Genomic DNA, 15,587 nt, shown 5'->3' on the forward strand with positions numbered 1-15,587 from the left:
TAGCTGCCAACAGTTGGAGAAAAGTACGTACCTTCACCCACCACCACTGATCGAAGAACCTGGAGGCACTAACATTTAATTTTCCCACTCGTCAATCTCCATTCGAACCAACCTTCGATCCGTCGCAGTCATCCTTCTTGCAGCCAATCCCCCCCGCGCGCACTACCCAGAAGCCCAGGAAGAACCCGTCGAGATGGCCCCCTCGAGCCAACCCGTCACACAGGCGCTGCTCGCGCGGGCGCATTCTCCCGAAAGCGTCAACCGCATTTTCTCGGACAAAATCCAGTACCGCCCTCTCTACCTCCGACCCAGCTCGCCGCCGCCGCCTTCGAACGCCCGGAACGCCCGCCGCAACGCTCGCGAGGAAGCCAAGAAGAAGCAGAGGCTCAAGCCGAAGCCCCTCGCCGCCCGCGAACGGCACAGGCGCGGCCTGTACGACGTGCCTCGCCGAGGCCAAAAATACGCCATCTTCGAGCCCCTACATCGCCTGTGGCTGGGATACGTTGAGGAGATCCTCGGCTCTGAGCTGTACCATGGCGGAGCTGCCGCGGCCGCGAAGCTGAGTGCCGCCGAGTTTCACGGCGCCCGCGTCGAAGTTTCGCGAAGCTCCTGCCCGAGCAGGGTCGGCATCACGGGCATCGTCATCAAGGACGGCAAGTTCGCGTTCGAGATCATCACGCCCAAGAACGAGATCAAGGTTGTGCCGAAGGAAGGGACTTGGTTCAAGTTCGAGATACCAGTCAAAGAGCCCGTCGCCGACCCCCAAGCGACCACCGAAGCCTCCCCACGGCGCTTCGTCTTCGAGGTCCTCGGCGACCAGTTCCTCACGCGCGGCGCCGACCGAGCCAACAAAAAGTTCAAGCATCACTACCTAAAGAACCTCTGAAAAGTACAGAAGTCGATGTTATCTGCATGATTCGATTAGACCAACGGAAGGAAGACCCGGACAAGAGAGAAACCCGACCAGCATTGTCAAGCGCGCATCGCCGCCGAGTGTTGAGAGATGTGCACTAGTGCTGCGACTTGGATGACCATGGAAGGGCTGCTGCAGGAAGTATCACCCCGAAATAGCGATGCGGACTCATCGTTCGCTGCGCCTTGGGAAGGACTCCTGTGTCGAAAACGCCCTCGGTCCGAAAGTAAGCGGCCAGTGCCATGCGATGTGGTAGCCAACGGATACTCGGTGGAAAAGGTATGAAGCGGCAATTCGCTTCAGGGCGTCACTTACCGAGCCAGCCCAATGGGGGGGACAGAAGACGGGGGCACGACGCATGTCTCGTCAGAGCTTAGCGGAGGCAGTGCCATCGAGTTACTGAAGATCGACTTGCTACAGTTATGCCACAGCTGTGGCTGTATGCCTTCGGCCTTCACTGAATCCGGGATCTGGCAAGGGACGTCCAGGGCTTACGGGACAGACAAGGTAGACTGCGGTCGATTGGCATTTTCACGACCGTCATCATCATACCCTACCTGATATCGAGGCCCCCCTCTCTAAAGCTTTCCAGAAGGCAGCCGCGACTGGTCTGTACCGCGTGTTCCCAGTCAGCATGATGTAGGCGACAAGGTACCTGTTGCACCATGCATCAAGATACAAATGTAAATGAACGGGCCCGTTCAGGACATTCGCCAACCCTCTTTAGAAAAGTGTTTATGCAGCCACTGCTTGAAAAGTACTTACCAGAGTGCAAAAAGCGACTCCATGGCATTTGGCTCTGCAGCCACTAAATAGCACAAATAAGAAGTAGGTTGAATGACTGTGAAGAGACAATAAATCGCGTTTCCGAATGCAGAAGCTAAAAAAGACAACGACCATTTATTTACGTCAGTTTACGAGAATCCTGATAGAGAAGAGAAGTAAAAAAAGGATGAACGAATGCACTCGTTGAGGCGGAATTTAACCGCTGAATCTCCCCGAGGTGGGCTCGAACCACCAACCTCCAGATTAACAGTCTGACGCGCTAGCCAATTGTGCCATCGGGGATGAGATGCTTGTTGATGGGTGGACAGCCAAAGATTGGGTTTATGATGGTCTAAGGCAGTGGGGTAAACAGGGGTTGCACAAAGCAAAGCCCCCGTCCACTCCCACCTCCAATGGACTCTTGCTATTTTCCCTTCATCTTCTGGAATAGGTGGGTTGTCAACTGATGGCTGAAAATGTCCAACATACCTAGAATAAACCAGCATGGGAACAAGCCCCCAAGACATGAGTTATAAGAACTCGTTCCTGTTCTGGTTGAGAATTTGGCGGAGCATGATGAGAACGTGAGCCTGTATGTGTTCAAACGCTCAGGAGCAACTCGCCTTCTCCCGGTCTGATCGACGGGTTGTTCGAGCGGCTTAACACGCGCACGGCACCTTACAAAGGGAAACAGAAGACCTTCCCGCGAAATGGAACCGTATCACGTCACAGACAGCGAAGGGGCGCCCCGTTACATAATGGCGGCTACCTGCCTGGAGAAAAGAAACAGAAACGCGACGCGTGCGACCGCCGCTACCGATGACATCAGTACCCGATCAGTTTTGACCTCGCGCGTGCCTCTCATAATTCACCTAGTGACCGTCTTCTTCATCTTCTTCCTCCTCCTCCGCCACACTACCCCTCCAACTTGTTCTAACTCCCTTCTCACACATTCCACAACTTCAATTGACCTCACTGCCCCGTCTCTAGCCACGCGAATTAACTGCACAATATCATCACAACCATGGTTACCACGAGAAACAGAGAGCGCGCCAACAGCGCCACCGAAGCAAACACCAAAACGGCTGCCACTGCTACTGCCGGCGAGAAGCACGGCATTGAAGAGGATGCTGTTGCTGCTGCTGCTGCCAACGGGTCTCCCGACGCCAAGCGGGCAAAGAAGTCTGAAGACGTCGACTCCACTCGCCAGACGACCTTGGAGGAGACGTTCGGAAAGCAGGATGCCACAAAACCCGTGAAGGCAGACGACTCGACAGAGCAGAACAAGGAGAACGTCGACATGGCGATGATGGATCCCGAACAGGCTGAGGAGCCGACGAAGGAAGAGGAGGCGGCCATGGCCGAAAAGGTGGAAAAGGCAGAGAAGGCCGAGGAGGCGGACAAGCCTGAAGAAGCAGACAAGTCCGAGGAACATCAACACCTCAAAGAGACACACAAGACGGAAGATACCACGACAAATCCTGCTGGCGGTGAGACCGCTGAGCTCACCCACGAAAAGTCCAAGGTCCCCTCCAACATACTCGAAAAGGGCATTGTCTACTTCTTCTTCCGTGGCCGCGTCAACACTGAAAAGACCGAGGATGTCGACGACATTGCCCGCAGCTACATCATCCTACGCCCAATGGCCACGGACTCCAAGCTCGGCGACGGTCCCATTGGCGACGCGGGAAACACCCGTCTGCTCGCGCTGCCAAAGAAAGTTCTCCCCGAGAGCGGCAGGGACCGGTTCATGGCTTTCGTCGAGAAGTCGGGTGCTTCCTTCAAAGAGTTGAAAGAGCAGTTCCTGTCTGGTGCGGACAATCAGACCAAGGCCGGCACGTCGCATTCTCCTGCTGCGACGCCTGCCGGCGAAGGAGTCTATGTCATCACGTCGACTGGCCGCGAGAACCATCTCGCATACATGCTGACTCTGCCCTCGGACCTCGGCGAAGTTCAGAAAGAACTTGGGCTCAAGGAAAAGGGGAGCTTCATATTGAGCACCAAGAACCCTTACAAGTCTGGTCCTGCGAATGCGAGCCTCCCGGAGACGCCCGACTTCCCAGACAAGTAAGCGATTCTGACAACCCTCGACACCAATATCATACTAACACACGTCGGCAGGATCAAGGAGCAGTTTCGCGACCTTCGCTGGATGCCGACTAAGCCCGAGCACCTCGATTACGCCAACGCCCAGGTTCTCTTGATCGGCGAGTCTTCGGGTATCGAGAAGGCCGTCGAGCCAAAGAAGAAGGATGTCAAGCAGGGCAACGACGACCCCGAGACCGTCCTCCAAGAGATCGAAGACGAGGATATCAAGCGGATGGAGCATCTCTCGGGCGACGACTCGGCTTCCATCTTTGCTGATCTGCAGGCTCGAGCCAAGGACTACCCACAGTTGCAGACAACCTTTTGATGGCCTGCCGCCCTGTGCTTTTATTTGTTTTCCGGTAATTGCATGTCAACAGGATGATTATCTCGGTCCATGTGGACACCTCTGTCGTATTGCAAATAGGGGATCTTTCATGACTTTTGCTTATCTAGGCAGCTCGGGAGCTCTGTGATTTGAAACTTGCTAGAAGCACGGCACAAGCTGTGTCGTTGTGGTCGGAGTAGTTTGGTAGTCAACGGCATACTATGGCTAGCCAGAATGACAGTAACCAGTAAACTTTATGGTGCTCTGTGCAAAGTCGAGAGCAAACATGAGTTTTTGTATCATTAATACCAGGGTGTTTTAATACGTGTATAACTAAGTGACTGGGTCAGAGTAGAAATCTCACTCCCAAAAATGCAATACTTGTGACCAACCGCTGACTGGACTTTTGAATATGTCCCTCACCGTATTGTGTTCTACGATGTGTGTAAGTCATGCTTTCACTCATTACTCTGGATTTTAGATTCTATAAAGGATAGTAGCTCGAGTAAAACTTTTTATTCACTACTGCGTCTAAAAAGATAGTGTGTTTTAGATGTCGAGATGAGTCTCGTGGATATCAACAAGAGCTGTCAAGAATACGAAAATTCACGATGGAGATCCCCGCGTAAGCCACCTCTCAGGCTGTGTCGGTTGAAACTAGCTAAATCCAGGCTGGAGTCGAGGCGTTGAGTGAGAAAAGGGGAAAGCCAAAGCGGTTTTCTGCCAACCGAGTTAGCAGAATAACGCAGATGCCGATAGAGCATAGCTCACCTGTCCTTGGCGCATGTGTTCAAAATGGACATTCCCAGTGGTTGGTCTCCATGTACGACGTATCGTCACAAAAGAGAAAGCCGTTCTTGAGTCTAGTTCCGGCCCGGTCAGAGGTGCGGGCAGATGTAATGTACTTGCCGCAAGCCATAGGCTGGGTGCCATTGAACGTGCACATGCCGACTTGGGAGCTGTACGTGGCACCTCCGGCGATGCCCATCTCGGCGGTGCGGCCGTTCTTGGCATCCAACGCCCAGGCAATGTCGCCCGTTGTGAGGGGCCGAAGGCCGTGACAACAGTATGAGGTGAAGTCTGCCGAGGCGACGGAAACGAGAGTGACGGTGGTAAGGGCGAAGAAACGCATTTTGACTAGCGATTTCTGAAGACTTTTTGAGACAAGACGTGAGATCAGTAAGGAATGAATGGTTTTTTTTGGGGGTTTCTTTTTAGCCTGAAGGAGAGGAAACAATCCGACAGAGGTTGAGAGGACCAATAGGTTTATAACGTACTTGACTTGGGGCTCAGCTGAACCGCTTCTACAAGTCCGTTCCGACTATTTCAGTTCTATAGACAGCTAATTAGAGATCTTTAAAGTTCGATTCCTATCTCGCACTCGGGTCAAGAAATATAGCAGCAAGCAGGCTTCTAGTCAGTTTCATCGACACCTAGATTCTTAAAATGAGACGAACTAGCGAGATAGAGTTTGATCAAGGTAGCAAGCATGCTGGGGACAGAATACTCTAGGTGACCCAACTTTTTCCTAAAGAGGCAATTAAATCAGATCCTACTCAACCCATTTTGCTACAATCATATCTGCCTCCATTCCACGTAAAGTCGGGGCCGAGAGTCCCTTTCCTCCGATGCCCAGCCGCTGGTTGATGGCGCCAATTTAAAGCATCTATTAAGGTGTGATGGCAGATAAAAGCTGCTGGTCAAGGTTTGTGAAAAAATGGATGACTTTGCTGATGAGGCAGCCTATTAGCTGGGGCTACGAATCCTCAGCTGACTATAGCAGCCTTTCCTGCTAAGTTGACCCGGTGGACGTCTGGGTCGCCCTCATAGTCGGCGTGACGCGCAGGAGGGCGACCCGAGCAGGCCCCCCTCGAATCACCTCCTGCTCTCCGTAATAAGCTCCTCCACAACATCCAACTTGGTCATCTTCTTGATGAACCCCTCAAACATGTTGCAGGGCATCGAGCTGGCGACCCGAGCCACCATCGCGCTCTCGCCCTTCCAGATGACCGCCGGCGGGTTCTTCCCCAGCAAGAGCGCCGCCACCTCGGCAGCCCACTGCTCCGCCGTGACCCCCCTATCGACGAGGCCCTTCTGGCTCATGGCCTTCTCGACGACCTCCCGCGCCGGTCCGTATATCGAGTCTGCCGGCAACCCCTCGGCCCTGGTGTTGACGTTGTTGTTGGAGATTATGTTGGTCCGCACGCCCGCCGTCTTGAGGTCGACGACGCCGATGCCGAAGGGCGCGAGCTCGAGGCGCATCGTCTCGGATAGCATGGCGAGGGCGGCCTTGGACGCGTTGTAGACGCCCTGGAAGGGAAGCGCGGTGACGGACCCGACCGAGGTGTGGTTGACGACCATGGCCCGGCCCGGGCCGCCGCTCGCCGTCGACGACGATCGGGTCAAGGTCGTCGCGGACTTGAGGAGCAGGGGCAGAAAGGCCTGCGTGACGGCGATCTGCCCCCAGACGTTCTGGTCGAACAGCGCTCTCGCGGCGTCCAGCGAGACGTCGGCGATGGGCATCGTGTAGCTGCCCGCCGCGTTGTTGACGAGCATGTCCAGACCCTCGCCGTCGAAGAGAGAGGAGGAGACGGCCTCGACGGCGGTTTGGATGGAGGACGCCGACGTCACGTCCAAGGGGATCGTCCGCATGCCTTGCGCTGCGAGCGGCGCCAGTTTGGACGGGTTCCGCGCCGTCGCGTAGACGTGATGCCCGGCGTCGTGGAAGACGGTAGCCAGAGCCGCGCCCATCCCTCCTGGGGAGCACCCGGTGATCAGGATGTTGAGCTTTCTCGGTGAAGACATGGCTGGTGTTTGGTTCCAGGGGGGGGGGGGGGGGGGGGGGGCTGTTGAAAGGAACAATGGCTGTGGGTTACAACGACTCGGCTGGTGAGACGTGTTGGGACTTGGACGAAAGGGTGAAATGTCAGGCTGAATGAAGTCTGGAAATCGTTGACAGTTTGAGAATGAATCTGAGCTTCAAATTGGAGGAACAGGAGGTCTTTTAGTCAAGACTCCTTCTGTTCCCTCATAAGGATGCCCGCCGGTTCTTCGATGTCCGGCCAACACCAAAGAAGTACAGGTTGACTATCCAAGACATACTCTTTGCGGAGACGCGTTCTAGAACTGTAGCCTGTTTCCTCAAACCCCCTACTAAAATGTCTCAGGACTCTCCGCTGGCCTTTTCTTCTTCTTCGCTACTTTGAGGTTGTTGGCTGACGAAGCGGATTTGCCTGGCGCGGACTTGCGGACTTTCACTTTGCGAAGCTGACGGTGCCGATAGCCAACCCCGCCGTTCTTGGCTTAGCCCCCTCCACCGACTAGGAAGATTGTATTAACCTCCGATATTGTGGATTCTAGGCTTATGGGACGGGCCAGACCCATCCTGAATCTCACCACCACGCGTTGGCTTTTGTTAGCGGCAATCCTCTCATGTCTCCACGAGCGAGGCGGAGGTGAAGGAAGGGGCACAGACAAGGAAATGCGCAGGTTAGTGGTTCTTCTACAGCACGAACCGTGTCACTGTTTGCTTATCTTGCCAAAGCATTATCATTGATGGATTGTTCCATGTTGATTCGTGATAACAGGGCAGACCTGCATCTCATGAACCGGTTTCGACAAGTTCAAAAGACGAGTTTCCATCAGAGACATGCCATTGTACGATGCTTGAACGATGAAGAAGAAAAAAAACGCTGAACTGTTTATTTGAAACTCTCCTCCAATATTCCCTCAAAGTTCTGTCTGACTCCCCGGAGCCGAACGGTCGATACACGCCTTGGCCTCATCGCCGCCGTCGTCGCCGCGCAGGTTTACACGAACCCTCCTCGCAACGCCCGCCATGTCGCCGAGCGTCTTGCTGCTCCCCAAGACCCCGCCCACGTCACGCCCGTGGCGGATGGCGGCCAGGGAGCTGCTCTTCCACAGCGGCACGTCGCCCCCGCCGCCGAACGAGCTGCTGCTGAGCGTGACCGACAGGAAGCCGATGGCGGACACGATCATGAGGCCGTGCAGCGCGATCCACGGCCACCGGATGTGGTACAGCACGGTCGACCTGCCCACCCGGCCGTAGATGCTCATCGTCCCGTCTTGCGAGCCGTCGCTGTCATCCGGGCCGTTCTGCTGGTTCTGGCCCGGCCTGAAGTTCCGCCTCATCTCGTTGGTCATGGTCGTCGCGAGGGCGTAGAAGGTGCTCGAGACGTTGTGCCGCGTCCAGGCCCAGAGGCCGTTCAGCGCCGGCGGGGTGGCTTGCATCGTCAACTCCTCGTAGGGGCCGAACGATGCGCCGTTGAAGCCGACGGCGGCCCTGCCCAGCCTCTTCTCGATCTCGTCCCGCTGGTCCGAGCTGCCGGTCAGGTTGGCTCGGAACAGCTTCTGCATGTGCTCGCCGATCGCCAGGACGGACCCCGAAGAGACCCGGAAGTAGTTCTGCGTCTTGTTGTCCGGAAACCAGAGCCTGAGATCCGAGTAGCCCACGGCAGACCAGTACTTGTCGAACTCCAGAGTCCCGTTGGCCTCCACCGTGATCGCGGTCTCTGGTAGACTGTTGTTGAGTTCGGGGTATCGCTGGAACGATTCGGGATCCCGCGATGCGTCTTTGGCTTCCACAATATTCTCAACGAGCCGATTGCCCTCGATCTTCGAGTCAATGTTCTTGACGCAGTAGTAAAGCGCGCACTCTGTCGCCTTCAGAGGAACGTCGGGCCACAACTTAAGGCCGGCCTTGGGTCCTCCGTCGTACTCCCCAGGCGTGAACCCGACGGAGTTGTTGAGAGCTTCCATATCGGGATGAATGATGCTCATCGACCAGATCAGGGTATCGATGTCCTTCATGGTGTTTGTTCTGCTCGGAATAGCGGTCCCGTATGAAGTGACGGTATATCTGCTGTCGGAATAGACGCCAAAGCTCTGCTCGTTCTCGCAGTCGGCAAACCTTCCATTATACGGTGGGCAGCCGTCAATATTGGCGATGAAATGGCCGTTGGGGAGGGTGAAGGCGGTACTCGGGATCTTCGCAGTCGCGTACGTGGTATTTGCCAAGGCGACGACGACCTGCCCGAAATCCTGGACGGGCCGAAGCTCAGAACTGACGTCGTTGCATCTGTGGCAGATACCAACGGTGCTGAACTGGTTCCAGGTGCAGTTGCTCGTAGGACACTGGACCAGGGCTTCCTGTTCCACCTCCGACGGCGGCTTGGAGATCCCGTTCAAGATGGCACCTTGCATAGACAAGGGCAAGTCTGTGGTCACTGACCATTCCGACAGAGTTGAGTTGAGTAGCGGCCGCTGGTTCCGGATGGCCCTGCCCATGGAATAGCTTTCGGTGCCAGAGTTCAGTGCAGGAAGGCCATTTCCCCCATTTCGGTTGGTCTGGGTGTAAACGACTATTTCACGAACTTGGATGATCTGTTGGGCCAGGGGATCGAGGGCCACTGCGAGGAGCGTGAGCACGGCGCCGAGCTTAACGACGAAGCTTGGAAGGCGAGAGTCTGGTCAGTTTCGATCACGCGCCGCGGATGATGTCCCGGGTGTTTTTTTTGCAAACTCACGCGCCCTTTGTTCCCAACAAGATACGCAGGCTGCCGAGAGGGCCGCGCGTGGCGCTGTCTATCCGGTCGAAGTCGATGAGAGGGCGGTCCTCGCGGGTGAAGAGAACCCACTTCCACTGGGCCAGGCACTCGGAGATGACAAACGCGACGGCGGCCTTCATGGCCACGGAGAGGATGGAGATGACGGCGTTCAGGGTGATGCCTTGCCAGGCGAAGATTGGCTCGTCGTCGAAGCGGGCGAGGAGCACGACCATGGCTGCGAACGACACGATGCTGCCCGACAAGGCCCAGTACTGCGGGCCCCAGGCCGACCATTGAAGCGAGCTTAACATGACTTGCAGCGTATGCCGAAAAGGACACTGAGAAGAAGGCTTTTCGATGTGAAGCCCCGAGGGTTTGGAGGCACTCGCGGGGCTTTAATAAGGGTTGGTCCCCCCCCCGTTGGCGCTCACGCAGGCAAAGCCACCATGCCGCTAAACGAGGGAGGGGGGGAGGCGAAGCCCCTGAAATCAGTAAAACCCGTCTCACTAAAACGTTGTGTAGGCTGCGGATGGAACTACTCTGTAAGCCTTGAGGATTCGAACCCCTGTCGCTGATGGGAATGGGCTTCGAGTCGAACTGGTTCACCAGCAGCTCCCCCCCCCCCCCCCCCTTTAAGCTTACATGGAGGATCAATGCTGCGCTGACGGCTGGGTGCCAAGGTTAGTTTGCCTCGCGCCCTCCCTATTTTTAGTCGGACCATAACTCTGAAATGCATTGTTGAATATGGATTGGCTCTTAAGGTCACGGCCGGGGTTGCGGCGAGACCTTGCTCCTTTCTGGTCATTCATTCTCTATCAAAGAATTGAAGTCGCTGTGATGCTGCACGCGACCATCAACACGCATTCTAGACACAATCAGTAGTCGCAGTCGGCCCTGTTTCTCGTCCCCTGCAATGTCTATTTGCCAGCAAATATCTTGCCCAGGCTCACCAGTTCATCCCACCGGTTGTCCGGACGAATCTCGATCGTTCCCTCCGGAGTCATGACCTTCATCTCCTCCACAGTCCTTGTTCCGTGCTCGTAGGTATCGCTGCCGTTGACGAAAGCCACCAGAGTCTCAATCCACTCTTCCATCAAAACCCTTTCGGCCGGTGATGGTCCATGGGTAATGGCGAAGCTGTGAGAGAGGACCGCCTTGTGAGCGAGCGCAGCCTTCAAGGCAGGAGAGAAGCGAGACGACTTACTTCCAAATGGGCCTGTCCATGGAATGTGCAACCCCGAAAGATGCCGGGGCAACTTTGTCGTTGATGAAGGAGAGCCGGTACGCAATCTGATACCGCCAAACGTCTCGGATGTCGACACCGTTGTCCACCAGCGCCTTCACGAGGGCCCTAGACGGCGCGCGCACCTGTCCATCGGCAACTATCGAGCCTTGGTCCTTGTGTCAGCAACTCGAACCTTTCCACCCGCCGGCATTGTTCAAACTTACCAAATGTCTTTTGCCAGTCGCTCAGCTTGTCCGACTCTGGGAGCTTGTATTGCTGAATGGCGCGGTCCGTGACGTCCGGGGCGTAGTAGTTGGAGATCTGCAGCCGAAGAGCTTCGAGGGTCGGCTCGGTTGGGGGGTTGTAGGAAGAGTAGAGAGTCTCCTCGTTGAGGACCTCGCCGATGAGCATCTTGTATCCCCTCTTCTTGAACTCGTCCGCAAACTCTTTGCTCTGCAGGTACTCGACCATGCCAGAGTGGATAAAAACGTCGTCCGTCACTGGCCGGAAAGTGTGGTTTTCCAGCCGAGGGATCGCTTGCAGGAGCTCCTCCGCGCTCTTTTCTCGGAGGATGGCCAGCTTTTGCTCGCTTGGGAGCCCCATGTCGATTTTGAAAAACGTGCACAGCTCGTCGAACTGGCCGCGGACGTCGGCGAGAGACTTTGGCTGCGCGGGGATCGCGTTCGAGTCCATGAAGACCCGGCGATACAGCGAGCCGCCGTCGCCGGGTTTGCGGAAATCGTACAGCATCTGGGCCTCGGCGCTGTATGCACCGGCGCTCCGGCCGGCGAGGGTGATGTTGAGCGGATCCCCTCCGAAGTGGGCGATGTTATCCCTCACCCACTCCGCGGCCACGCGCTGATCCCACAGGCCGAAGTTGCCTCCCGCCTCGCCGTTGCTCTCGTCCAGGAGAGCCTCTCCGGCGAGGAAGCCGAACACGTTCAGACGGTAGCCGATGGCCACGACGACGGCGTTGAGCCCGCCCGTGGAGATGAGCTCGGTCGCGTCCATCCCCGGCTCGTGCGAGGGGTCGCCGATCTGGAACCAGCCGCCGTGGATCCAGAGCTTGACCGGCCACTTCGATTCCTCCTCGCCTTCCTTGGGCACCGGGGTCCAGATGTTGACGAACAAACAATCCTCGCTGTACGTGTTCTGTCCGCCGTCGGGCTTCACGACGCTCCAGGCCTTTTGAGGGCAGACTGCCCGGAACCTTGTCGCGTCGTAGACACCCCCGTCGGCGTCGGAATAGGCGTATGATGCGGGCAGGGGACGCGGCTTGCGCCATCTGTGTTTGCCGGTCGGTGGCAGGGCATAAGGGACACCGGTAAAGCGACGGGACTTGTTGTCGAACTGGAGGCCGCGGATGGTGCCTCGGTCGCCCAGACTGAGCTCAACCGGCGTTTCCTGGTACGATATAGTGTTTCCCATCGTTTCGGTTTCTAGAGTCGTTTTGTGTACAGAAAGCGCTTGGTCGTTTCAATGTCAGATCGGTTTCGACATGATAAATGCGGTGATGCAGTCTGTTCGAGCCAGTATCGGCCACAGAAGTAGACCCCGAGAGGGCCAAAATCGGGGCCTGTTCCGAGGTGGTGGGTCTTATCATCCGGAAGTTTTCCGGTGTTCGCCGTGTTGGCCGTTTGCACCGGGCCCTATCGTTAATCTGACCCTGGATCCTGACCCGCTGCCTCCGATCCTCTTCTACGGTCCAACCAGTCATTCTTGACGAACAACAGTTATTGTGTGGCACAATTCTCCGTCAACGAGCTACACGTCCTTGTAACGCAAACTGTACGGCTTCAGGAATGTTGTTCCAACCGGGGCCGTCGCCTTAGGTAAATATTTAGTAATTCATATTCGACCTTTTGCTACCCTTCTTGAACATATGTTGTAATTATGAGATAAGCTCTACCTGCCAATGAGGTACAAATGAGCACACTTCGAAGCTGCGCCGGGAACGAGGGTCAATCCTGCGTGAGGAATGAAGCTGTGCCATCGGATGCTGCCGACTGTCCCACCACAATACTACTACTAAGTTTCCCGACCATGGGTAGCTGGTTTAAGCTTGTGTACCCGGCAATAAATAAGGGACAGTGAGAGAACCGGTACGTATATATTCTCATGCCCTGGGGAGATGTTGAGTCGACTTGGTTGGGGGCCACGGAACTGCTGGCGGAACATAGCAGCTACTTCGAATTTCGCGTGGGTGTAAAATACTGCTTTAATTCTTATCAATCAAAGTCAGCAGCAAAGACGACCCTCAGTCGTAGTCGGCCGGTCTGCCTGGTATGACGCAACAGAAACGATTTTGCGTCAAGATTGCCGAGGCGTACATACATCAGTTCTTCATACGGGGCAGTACAACGCAAGTAGGACAGGTTTGAAGAGATTTGAAACGAAGAGGAAGCTAGAACGGGTTCCCACGGTATCTATCTACGGAAGAGCTGCCCTTTTGGCACCGTCATCGTCAATATCCACGGGTGTACCCTCGATAGGTCCATCCACCCTCTTCGGCCTTTCAAAAGGCGCCATGCCCTTCTTGATGGCAACGTCGTCATCGAACGTCCCGTAGATGTCAAAGTCATCCTGGTACCCGATCCTCTTGGGCTTGAACACGAACGTCAGGACCGCGTAGAGCGTCCCGGCCTCGAGGAAGCCAAAGATGTAGTTGCCGAGGTAGTACTTGTAGAGCCCGTCGCTGATCTTGACGCTCGGGTTGACCGCCGCGATCATCCCGGGCATGGCGGGCACGAAGCAGACGACCCAAGCGACAAAGGCCCTCCAGTTGAAGCCGTATGTGTACCAGTAGGCACCCTCCTTGGATCCGGTGTACAGCTGGCTCATCTCAATCTTCTGCCGGCGGACGACAAAGTAGTCCGTCATCATGATGCCCGTCAGCGGGCCCATGAAGACGGAGAAGCTAGCGGCCACGGACACGAAGACGCTCGCCGTGTTGTAGAACTCCCACGGCTGGACGGCCCACGAGAGCGCGGCCGCCAGCAGCGCGCCGCGCCGGATGGTGATCCAGGTCGGGAGGAGGCCCGCGAGGTCCATGCCGGCGGCGTAGCCGTTGCCGAGGATGTTCTCGGCGATCTGGCCGAGGACGAAGCCAAGGCTGCAGAAGAAGGCGCCGGCGCGGGCCTTTGCGCTGTAGTCGTCCACCATCCACTGCGTGATGACCGTCAGCGGGTTCCACATGGGCTCGTCCAGGCCCCAGATGGCCATCGAGGCCGACGCCGTCAGGATGGCGAATACGGGGACGATCATGCCCGGGACGAAGAGCGAGAAGACGATGCCCGGGACCTGGATCCCCTGACGGCGCGCGAAACGGGTGAAGTCGCTCTGGTTGAGGATGCCGGCCGAGATGTTGCCGACCGAGGCGATGATGCCGTAGACCCAGGCCCATTCCTTGGTCAAGGCCGAGGCCTGTCTCGCGCCCGACTCGAACAGGGGCCCCGTGCCGCCGGTCTGACATGCCCAGATGGTGATGCCCATCATGGTGACGAAGACGATGAGGTTGGCGATGATGACGGGCACTTTTGCCTTTTCGACCCTGATGAGCTGTTTCGGCGAGGACGGATCAGTATGGTGAACGGGGTGAGGGGCATGCGGGGCCGGCTCACAAGAAAGGGCACCGAGATGAGGTGGAAGATGACGAAGCCCACGAGGTCTCTGGTTACCATGTGGGCGCTCTCCGGGAGCGTGTTCTCCATCGTCAGGAAGTTGTAGCTCCAGCCGCTGAGCATTGCGGAAACGCAGAGGCCGCCCAGCCAGGCCTGTGACCCGTACCAGACGATCGATAGCATGATCCGGATGAGCTGCCCGATATAGGCCCCGTTCATGCCAAGGATGATTCTGGGTTGGACCGTTAGCTCCCCCCTTTTCTTCTTCTACTTCTTCTTCTCTGCATTCTTGCGAATACCCTACCTTTGAGAGACGGTGAATCCAATGTGCCACTCAGAGCCCATCCAACCGTTGCCGATAACGAGTAGGCAGATGAGCGCCCTGGCGAGGATCATAAGGCCCATCGTCTGCGGGATGGTGAGGCCCAGTGACAGGAGAGACGCCGCGCCCGTCCAGGCCGAGATGCAGAGGCTGAACGCCGGGTTCAGCGTTAGTCCACCGAGTCTTACGTTTCAACCCTCTGATAATCTGCCAGACTTACTTGGAGATGGATCCGAAGCCAAGAAAGGCCCACATGCCCCAAGTCCGCCTACTCGGGGGAAGCGGTGCAATGTCCGGGTTGATCCATTTCGTGGTCTCGTAGCCGTGCTCGTTGTCGTCCCGGACCCGAAGCCTTTCGATAAGTGTCTTGGCCATTGTGCCTTTGGAGCTTTGATTATTGCTGCATTAATTGCCAAAGATGGGCCGGCTTGCTCGAGCACCCGATATCCACTCAGTCAACGAACCGAGATGGGTCTCGGTCTCCTAGGTGTTTACGGCCGAGATCCGAGAGAGCAGAATGATGTAACGCCAAAGCTCGTTGAGGAACTTCAGATCCGGGAAATAAGCACTGTCTATATCTCAGGACGACCAGCGAAGCAGAGAAGGACGAAGACGACAGCGGCGATGAAGAGCAGGCGGCGCTCTTATGGCGGTAGCGAAAAGGCCGCAAGACCCCCACACGAACACCCTGTAGCTTATCAGATGGTGGTGCGGCCATGTCTGCACGTCGACCTTATCAGATTCATTGATCCCTGGGCAGCT

At 56.3% G+C, this 15,587-nt stretch overlaps 7 protein-coding genes across 7 annotated transcripts; 2 read left to right on the top strand and 5 right to left on the bottom strand.

Annotated features, from left to right (window-relative positions):
* Nucleotides 1-193: 193 nt before the first annotated feature.
* CH63R_05034 (Ribonuclease P protein subunit p29) lies at nt 194-886 on the top strand (the record flags this gene model as incomplete). The annotated part of the gene is made up of 1 exon (XM_018300009.1): nt 194-886. The coding sequence occupies one exon, from the start codon at nt 194-196 to the stop codon at nt 884-886; it is 693 nt and encodes a 230-aa protein (XP_018161255.1).
* A 1,816-nt stretch (nt 887-2,702) lies between these two features.
* Nucleotides 2,703-4,091, top strand: CH63R_05035 (uncharacterized protein; the record flags this gene model as incomplete). Its single annotated transcript, XM_018300010.1, has 2 exons — nt 2,703-3,745; nt 3,800-4,091. 2 exons carry the CDS (start codon nt 2,703-2,705, stop codon nt 4,089-4,091), a joined length of 1,335 nt encoding a protein of 444 aa, XP_018161256.1.
* Nucleotides 4,092-4,881: 790 nt separating this feature from the next.
* On the bottom strand, nt 4,882-5,223 carry CH63R_05036 (uncharacterized protein; the record flags this gene model as incomplete). Its single annotated transcript, XM_018300011.1, has 1 exon — nt 4,882-5,223. The coding sequence occupies one exon, from the start codon at nt 5,221-5,223 to the stop codon at nt 4,882-4,884; it is 342 nt and encodes a 113-aa protein (XP_018161257.1).
* A 743-nt stretch (nt 5,224-5,966) lies between these two features.
* Nucleotides 5,967-6,896, bottom strand: CH63R_05037 (Short-chain dehydrogenase; the record flags this gene model as incomplete). The annotated part of the gene is made up of 1 exon (XM_018300012.1): nt 5,967-6,896. The coding sequence occupies one exon, from the start codon at nt 6,894-6,896 to the stop codon at nt 5,967-5,969; it is 930 nt and encodes a 309-aa protein (XP_018161258.1).
* A 924-nt stretch (nt 6,897-7,820) lies between these two features.
* CH63R_05038 (Carboxylic ester hydrolase) lies at nt 7,821-9,969 on the bottom strand (the record flags this gene model as incomplete). The annotated part of the gene is made up of 2 exons (XM_018300013.1): nt 7,821-9,561; nt 9,638-9,969. The coding sequence occupies 2 exons, from the start codon at nt 9,967-9,969 to the stop codon at nt 7,821-7,823; spliced, it is 2,073 nt and encodes a 690-aa protein (XP_018161259.1).
* A 606-nt stretch (nt 9,970-10,575) lies between these two features.
* Nucleotides 10,576-12,311, bottom strand: CH63R_05039 (Carboxylic ester hydrolase; the record flags this gene model as incomplete). Its single annotated transcript, XM_018300014.1, has 3 exons — nt 10,576-10,795; nt 10,863-11,049; nt 11,108-12,311. The coding sequence occupies 3 exons, from the start codon at nt 12,309-12,311 to the stop codon at nt 10,576-10,578; spliced, it is 1,611 nt and encodes a 536-aa protein (XP_018161260.1).
* Nucleotides 12,312-13,313: 1,002 nt separating this feature from the next.
* On the bottom strand, nt 13,314-15,200 carry CH63R_05040 (NCS1 nucleoside transporter; the record flags this gene model as incomplete). The annotated part of the gene is made up of 4 exons (XM_018300015.1): nt 13,314-14,441; nt 14,504-14,735; nt 14,808-14,975; nt 15,046-15,200. The coding sequence occupies 4 exons, from the start codon at nt 15,198-15,200 to the stop codon at nt 13,314-13,316; spliced, it is 1,683 nt and encodes a 560-aa protein (XP_018161261.1).
* Nucleotides 15,201-15,587: the final 387 nt, after the last annotated feature.

The sequence above is a fragment of the Colletotrichum higginsianum genome, chromosome 3 (genome assembly GCF_001672515.1).
Source record: "Colletotrichum higginsianum IMI 349063 chromosome 3, whole genome shotgun sequence".
Lineage (NCBI taxonomy): Eukaryota > Fungi > Ascomycota > Sordariomycetes > Glomerellales > Glomerellaceae > Colletotrichum > Colletotrichum higginsianum.